Source organism: Mus pahari, chromosome 6 (genome assembly GCF_900095145.1).
Source record: "Mus pahari chromosome 6, PAHARI_EIJ_v1.1, whole genome shotgun sequence".
Classification (NCBI taxonomy): Eukaryota; Metazoa; Chordata; class Mammalia; order Rodentia; family Muridae; genus Mus; species Mus pahari.
Genome location: NC_034595.1, coordinates 16,547,120 through 16,555,673, shown reverse-complemented (window position 1 = coordinate 16,555,673; position 8,554 = coordinate 16,547,120). Strand labels below are relative to the sequence as shown.

Genomic DNA, 8,554 nt, shown 5'->3' with positions numbered 1-8,554 from the left:
TCTCTCTCTCTCTCTCTCTCTCTCTCTCTCTCTCTCTCTGCCTCTCTGCCTCTCTACGTCTGCCTCTGCCTCCTAAGGCATGCGCCACCACCTCCCAGCCTGAGTGTTGTTTCACAATGTAAAGTTTTTCAGTTTTTAAATTTTTTAAAAACCAATTTAAGCTGGGGATGGTGACACAAACCTTCAGCTCAGAAGGCAGAGACAGGCTGATCTTTGTAATCCAAGGCCAGACTGTTCTACAGAGGGAGGTCGAGGACAGCCAGGGTTATATAGATACCCTTTCTCCAAAAACTAAAAAAAAAAAAAAAAAAACCTCAAAATGTGATTTACAAATTTTAAAAACCTATGCTACTCTTATTGTGTATATATGTACACAAATACATAATACATGGAGCAGGCATGTACACACACACATATACATGTGGGAGTAGGCATGTACGCGTGCACACACACACACGTGTATATGTGAAACAGGCGTGTGGATGCCATGGGTGTGAAAGTAGGAGGACAACTTCCAGAAGTCGCTTCTCTCCTTCTGCCATACAGGCCCCAGAGATCAAACTCAGGTTGTCAGGTTCGGCAGCATGCACCTTTCCCTACTGGGACGGCTCGCCAGACTTAATTTGTAATAAAAATTAAAAGACAAAACCAAAAATAACCAGGCAGGTAGCATGCACCTATAAGCCTAGTCCTTGGGACACCGAGGACGGAGGATGGAGTTGGGCCATCCTGAGCCGCACAGTGAAAGACTGTCTACAAAGCCAAGGACTGTGGGCATAGCTCAGTGCTTGTGTGGGGACAGCGCGAGCAAAGCCTTGAGTTTGGTCCCCAGCCCTGCAAGAAAAGGGGGGACAACATGGTAGGGAAATAAGAGCTTCTTACATTTAAAAAAAATGTGTAAACTAGCTAAAAGGTCATAAAGTGATATCCAAGGGGCAGAATTAATAAAGATCTGAGAGGAAAGAAACATGGAACATGTTTACTACCTATTCCCATGTGCTGGCTGTCTATGCTGTTTCCAGTCCCTTAGTATCTTGGCCACAGCAGCAATAAACACAGATGTGCGAGGATCTCTGTCTAGGTTATAGAGTCCTTTGGACACATGCTCAGTAGTAGTAGTATGACTAGGTCATATGGTAATTATCTACTAATTAAAAAAAAACTTATCTTGAAAATGAGGTACATACATGCAATGGTCTTATATCCAGCCATAAAAATTTAATTGTAGCATTTGCATAAAATGGACAGATCTAAAACATATCATATGTGCTTTCTCATATACAGAATCTAGCTCTCAATGCTTTTATTATATATACATATGTGGCTGTAGGTGTGGGCCATAGAGCCAGAAAAGGAACCACAAGAGGAGAGGGGAGTTGTAGAACACAGATGACACAAGGGTGGGGAAGACGTTATGACAGCAGAGACGTACCAGGGGTGGCGGTGTGGGAGAAGAGGGGGAAGACAGCAAATCGTGGTTGGAAATGCTGTAATGGTACCTAAGACTCTGGATGCTTATTAACTCATTGGCGGGAAGAGGGGAAGGAGGAAAATGAGACATGGAGAAGTGAGAGATTACAGGGGGGACTTTCTGCTCTGTGCTTCCGCACCACAACTGCTGGCTGGCCTGATGCATTTGCCTGAGCAGAGGGACCAGCCACATAGGCTCTCCCTCAGTCAGTTTCAAACATAAGTACGTCTGGGTGAGGCAGCGGACATCACTGCCAGACTCTGTAGTGCACCTATCCCAGCCCCAGAGGATGAGGGAGCTGAGAAGGGAGGGCAAGGACCTGCTCATGGCTCCACACTTTCCACATAGCCTTCTGGAAACTTCTGCTTCCCTTATCATCTCCAGACCAGGAAGCTATTTTTTTGTCCTCAGAGAGGGCCCTGGATCCTGGATGAGTTTACACCCTCGTTCCTGGAACCAAGGTCCCTTACTGTTCTCACTTCCTCCTGAGGGGACCCCTGGGGCGTGCCGCAGGCTCACCTGCACAAAGACAGGGAACACCAGGACTTTAGGGGCCAGGGTGACATAGGTGCCGTAACTGGAATGCGGGACGTGCGGTCTCAGGACTGAGCAGTCTTGGTAGTTACTGTGGCCCTTCATGGTCTGCACGGTCTTCATGAGCCGAGACTTTTTGCCCAGGCCGGTGTACGATTTCCCTTTAGTGGTAGTCCCCGGTTCTGTGGAACAGAGGTGGGGGACAATGAGGTACTTTCATCATCTCTCAAGGGATCCACCCCTGCCCTGTAAGAACAAGGAATAATGTCCATTTAGTGAATCCCACTCTAGCCAGGCTCAGTCTTGGCATCAAGGACTCCTGAGGGGGAAGAAAGGGTGGATGGGTGGGGGTGGGGTGTGAATGGGGCGGGGAGGAGAAACAGCAACTCCAGGGCTAGGATAGAGCCATCAGCGGATATCTGTGACAGGGGGGTGTTACCCTGCCACCCCACCCCTCCCAGTGACCCAGGCAGGCACCAAAACAAAGCTATCCACTTATCAGCCTAGTGAGTTTGAAAACCAAGAAATTGTCTAGGCATGTTGGCACACGCCAAGAATCCCAGAATTCAGAGAACCGAAGCCAAAGAACCTGAAGCTTGAGCAGGCAGAGCTGCACAGACAAGATCCCGTCTCAAAACAACAGCAGCAACAAAATCAAGATGCAATAGAAACTCCTGTCTAAACACTTGGATCTGACCTCCCTGCACCTGCCTTCCCACATGTGAACTGGAGCAGAGGTGGCTTTGCAAGTGACAGGGCACACACCAATCATCCTGTTACCATCCCACCCCGGAACGCCTGCTTATCACCAGCCAGGCACAAAGGTCTGTTCCCTGCGATAATGGAGACAACATGCTTTGCCCATGTGCGCCAGGGTCCACGCCTTTCACTAGCCAAGGTTAACAGGAGCTACCTGGCCACCGCCATCAATCTGTCTAGAACAACACATGGCACTTGCTGCGTGTGTTCTGAATGAAGAGGTAGGAGCGAGCCTGGGTGATAGGGTTCACACACATCCTGGGCTCCTTCCTAGGGTTCCCGCTGCCACGGGAAACCAGCCAGGCTCTCCCTGACGAAGGAGCCCATCCTGGGTCTCAGAGCCCAGGTGTCCTCTAGCTTTCTGCAGACAGTAAGCAGGTGACCTGAACCAGCTCCGTCTTGGGGAAGCTCCCCACCAACACAAAGGTCACTGAGAAGAGGAAACAGCCCAGAAGGTTTTCACACTTGTTCCCTCCCCCTCCCCCGCCATGCCCCTTCTCACTGAGAGGTGAGAAAAACATGTCAACTCTCCCCACCCCCACAAGTGACCAGATCACAGTCTGGCCTCAGCACCCAAACCACAACTCAGACCACTTCCTGACTCTTCAAGGGGAGCTGAGATGATACAAAGAACAGGGACCCGGATGGGGACAGGAGGCACAGATGCAGAAGTGTCCCATAGCTTTCTTTCTGGCCTGGCCCTGGGGGTTGATGGGTTTGTTATCTGTGCAGCAGCCTGGCCTTCCACTGGTAAAAATCCAACCTGTGTCTCATGATCTGCCCTAGACTTGAGTTGGACAAGACACCTTGAATGTGAGCCATGACTTCCTCACTCAAAAGCTGTCCGTGCAGCCTGGAATGCTGCGCAACTGTGCCCGGAGCAGGCTCCTTCCCTGTCTGAGACAGTTCTCTCTGTCCAGCTGAGTCAGCTGGGAAATAACAAAGAGGCCCCGTGAGAAATGGAGATTGGAGGGCCAGGCTGGTGTGTGATTGCAGGGTGGGTTATCTCCAACACAAAGCCAGCCACTGGAGGTATCGTGGCAGAGAAGGCCGCTGGGCCTGGAAGCATGCCGTAAGTTAGGTCACAGAACAGTCTGGAAGCAGACAGGCTAGACTGACAGAGCACAACCCGGATTGGGGAAGGTAAAACCATGCAGGACTGACAAGCAGGGGCTGAGGTCATCCAGACCAATACGAGAGAAGGATGCAGTCCACAATGGAAAAATCCAGGTGTGGGCTCTAAGTCTCAGATTTACAAGAGATTTCTTCCCTAGGCCCAGCTGCCCAGCACCGTCAAAGAATCTTCACCCTAGATATCAAGAGTCATAAAGCAGCCACCTGACCCGCCTCTCTGCTTCCAGAGAGGAGGGGACTGCTAAGCCCCATTTTCCAGATAAGCAATCAGAGGTATTGAGTTCTTGTATGAGTAGGCCACGGTCATTCAGCTAGTAAAGGACACTAGGCAGGGCCTGCCCAATCTAGGTGGCAGCCACTCCCTAAAGATACAGACACGCCACTCTGGGGATATGGAGCAAGGGGTGTGGCTCTCTGGAGCTGATTTTTTTTTTTTTCCAAGTTATTCTTTTTTTAGAACAATCCAGATTGCAGGCCGGCTGCTGAGCCCCACGAAGGCAAACTTCCACCTGTCACCTCTTGTGATGATGTCTGGCCTAAACCTGTATCAGCTCCATTTCCTCTAGCACCTGCTTCACTGGCCAAACATAGTAATTACACGGCTTTGCTCTGAGCGTCTGAGGTGAGCCCTGGCCGCCCTCTGGCTCTGGCGGTGATAAACTTTCAAAGAACAGCGGCCCTGGGGCATATGCCAACTACAGCCGGACAAACCCTCTAGGCTCTGGAAAGGCCTCAGACCCTGTTCAACACAAGATGGCTAAGCTGTCCCTGTTCCTGATATTCAAAGCAGGATGGCTGAGCTCTCCATCCTGAAAGGCCACCGTCCTTTGCAGGCCAGAGGAATCAGAGGCCAACACCCTGGTGACAGCCCTAACCTTTGGGTAACCCTGGGTGTGTGAGGGAAACCACGTGTCCGGAATTTTTCACTCCTTCCTCTGAACTCACGACTTGGGGCTGCAAGGAATTAATCCATGGGAAAGATCGCCTCTGATACCAAGAGGATCGTTGTGCTGAAATATAAGTGAAGTCGAGATTGTGAAGCAGGGCTGGGGAGGTGGCTCAGCTGGTAAAGTGCTTGCTGCACCTAGCCATGTGGCCCTGAGTCTACTCCCCAAACACCCAGGGGAAAAGCTAGGCATGGTGGCATGTTGCTTGTAAGCCCAGCACTGAGGAGGCCGAGACCCGTGGATCCCTAGGGCTCACTGGCTGGCCAGGGTAGCTTAATCAGCAAGTCTCAGGCCCCAGTGAGACTCAGTAAGATACAGTGGATGGCTCCTGGGTTTGCCCTCTTGCCTCCATGTGCATACATACCCACACACATACACACATACACATGTACACACACACACCACGTCAGATCTGGACAGAGAAAACTCAGAACACTTTCGCTGTTATTGACACTGTCTTCTCTTCCTGACTTGTTCTCCCCCTCCCCCTCCCCCCACCCCCCGAGGCTTGGGAGACCATGCCCTTTTTGGCACTATATCTTAAGAGAGGAGTCAAAACACAGACACGGTTTGGGACCAACCATACAGGCAACGATGGAGCTTTGTGGAAAAGGATTGAAGAGCTCCCAGCCCGAATGCATACGCCCACATAGGTGACACATCTTCCTGGGTCCCTTCCTCAGTGGCTTGGCTGCAAAACTATACCAACAACCAGAGTCCTCCTCCTCAGCCGCTCTGCCAAAGTTCCACCAAGTTTCTGTTGCCTGACAGGCCTTGGGCCTGAGGTTGGGCCTACAGAAATACGCTGAGCCCAGCCCCACCCTTAATAAAGTCACCATTTAGCAGTGACATATTTACTTTGCCCTAATGTGCCCACTAAAAGCTTTTAGACACTTACGGTTGAATCACTATCGGACTCCTCCCTGGGAGGAACACAGCTTCATTTCCGGCAGGCTGGGCCCAAGTGCTCACAGGCCCCAGCAGGGAGAGGAAGGAGGTGCCTTCCATCAGGAATTCCGAGCCTGATGGGAGCCCTCTCTTCCCTAAGACCCAAGTGCCCACTTTAAGAATCATCATCTTATCACTAATGGAGGGGAAGAGCCCAGAAATAAATCTGAGATGAGATGGGAAGGGCCACTCTCAAGGAAGGAGGCCAAGGGTGTGCTACAGGAACAGAAAGATTCAGTCACACTCCAGGTAGGCCTCACATGACAAGGCTGGCCTCAACCTTCTACACCAGCTGGACTTCGGGGTCAGAGCTCTGTGGCCGGCGTGCGAGGGCCTAAGGGCCTGCCTGCCCCACCAACTCTTGCACAGAGTCCCATATCCCAGGGTTTCTAGAGAAGTGGTTGCTTTCTGCCAGCTCCCACTTCTGGCCCCCAGAATGTGCAGGCCAGAGGAGAAGACTGGTTTAACCAGCAGAGACAGCTACAAAGCTTAGAGGCAGCTCTCCTGCACCATCTTTCCGCGGGCAGGCAACGGCATACAACCGTGTTCCCCTCGAACCCTCCGGGCGAGCCCCGGGGCGGGAACCACCGATCCCGCTTTGAAGGGAGAAGGGCAGTGATTTGCTCAAGTCCCACAGTGAAGATTCCGACCCAAGACCTCGAAGCCCAGCGTTCCAGGACTGCTCTCCATGCAGCTTCAAGCATGGTGTCCACGGGCCCCTAACAGATACGGTTGCTCAGCAACACTGGCTAACAGCCAAGATAAATGCCAAGCACCTGTCTCTTAGGTGGTTTTCGCAGATTCCCCTCTCCACCAACTTAATTCTGACTTTAAGGAAATTTAAGGAAAACACACTCATTCAGTGGGGGGGAGAGGGTAACAGGAGGATCAGGGGGTGGGGTCTGTTTCCAGATGCTGGGTAACCCCAGCTCCATCAGAAGGGCCTCTGAACTCAGAGCAGGAAGTTGGTGGGCCCGACCTCAGCTGACCTCAACCACCTCTCCAGGCTGAGAGGGCTTAGCATCGCGGACAGCTCACCTTCAGGGATGGTATCCTCCTGGTACACAGGCCGCAGCAACTGCAAAGACAAGAAACCTAGCTCAGTCCCAAGAATAGGACAGAGCAGCCCAGCAGGGGGCTGCACACAGGTCTGAGGACAGGAAGTATAATGTTTCAGGGTACGAGAGAAGCATAGCAGGTCTCCTAAGGGGAAGGGGTGGAATAGAGCTCTTCATGCTCCATGAAGCGGCGGCCCTCCGAGAGACCTCAGCTTCCTTCATGGCCGCTTGTTCCAAAGTGCGCTCCATGGCGAGTGATAGGACCCTAACAGCCATACCACAGAAGTCTCACAATCCAATCTTCCGGGGTTTTTTTGGAGACATCCTAACCTACCACAGGGACCCAATACCCTTCCACACTCAGCTGTCCATACCTGGCTTCCAGGATTCAGTGGAGCCAGGATGATGTAGTTGGGGTCAGTAGGGGTGGTGGCCCGGGACAGTGCAGGCAGGGTGTGCTGGCCGCTGCGCTTGCCCACCTCAGTGTAGCGCTCCCAGCCACCAAGCAGCAGACCATCAGAGCTGTCGCACACCAGGTGGCAGCTGTGGCGCTGCTCAGGACGCACCGGGGCCCCATGAGTACAGTTCTTCTCCCTCTTGTTAGGGGGTGACAGGAGGTCATGTGTGGACTTGCAGGAAGCCCGCCGCAAGACGCCGCCATCTGGCCCCGGCTTGATCTGGGGCACCACGCGCCACACGAGCAGGATGATCTCGTTAGGACAGCTCCTAGAAATTCCACAGAGCAGTTCAGACTTGGGGAGATCAGAAGCAGTCAGGGTAGGAAGCTCGCAAGGCAGAGAGCAAGCAGAAAGAGGCCAGGCAGGAGCAAGCGAAATGCGATCTCCATGTAGTCATTCTAGAAGCAGATCCAAAACGGACCGTTGGGGCGCTAGCCCACAAAGTCAGATATTTTACCGAATACACGTTAACTTGTGCGATTAAAACATTCTGCACTGTCAGCAGTCCCTTAAACAAAGGGTTTAGCCATTCAGTAGCAGGGACAATTAGCTAAAGTGGAACCGGCCTCTTGGAACCACGGCAGGGACCACGGGGTCTGTTCAGAGCATCTTTCCTGCTGTTTGCTGTGGGAGCCATGTAAATTGCTCACAGCTGGGCAAAGAGCAGACTGAGAGGAGGAGACCAAGGCCGCGAGCCCAGGGCTGGGTGGGGAAGATTTGCCATCGGCTGAGGTTTCCACCGCCCACTGCCCCCTGTCACCGGATCTCGTGGGCCAGCTCCACACATTTCCAGTGCTCCACGGGCCTCTCATTCAGTTGTAGCACTGTGTCCAGCTGCTGCAGTCCCGCCCTCTCTGCTGGGCCCCCTGCAAGGACAAAGAAAAGCCACTCAGAGACCACTGAGGCCTAAGACTTCCTCCGAGAACCTGGATCCTTTGCTTCCCTGGTGACACTGGGCTGGGCGAGAGTTGTCCTTTTCCTCTTTATTGTTCCACACAGGTGCTGAACTGGGTGGCTATCAAAGGCCTTCGCCTCTCCACGAGCTCACACCCCCACCCTCTCCAAGAGTCCCTTAGAACAGTAAGAAACTGATTTCTTTTTTGGCAGTGGAGGTGTGTGTGTAGGTGTGTGTGTGTGTGTGTGTGTGTGTGTGTGTGTGTGTGTGTGTGCATACTCATGCGTGTGCTGTGGGTGGGAGTTGGGAAGAGGGAGGGGAAAATGCATAGAAGCTGGAGGACAACCTCT

General features: G+C 52.5%; 1 protein-coding gene across 4 annotated transcripts in view; it reads right to left on the bottom strand.

Moving 5' to 3' along the window:
- Rgs3 (regulator of G protein signaling 3) overlaps nt 1-8,554 on the bottom strand; it is a 120,865-nt gene that overhangs the window by 69,896 nt on the left and 42,415 nt on the right. For all 4 annotated transcript variants that reach the window (XM_029539783.1, XM_021200059.2, XM_021200053.1 and 1 more), the window contains 4 exons: nt 8,070-8,175; nt 7,226-7,577; nt 6,832-6,871; nt 1,991-2,187 (listed from right to left, as the gene is read on the bottom strand). In XM_029539783.1, the coding sequence (XP_029395643.1) occupies nt 1,991-2,187; nt 6,832-6,871; nt 7,226-7,577; nt 8,070-8,175 (695 nt within the window). The remainder of the gene's footprint in view (nt 1-1,990; nt 2,188-6,831; nt 6,872-7,225; nt 7,578-8,069; nt 8,176-8,554) is intronic.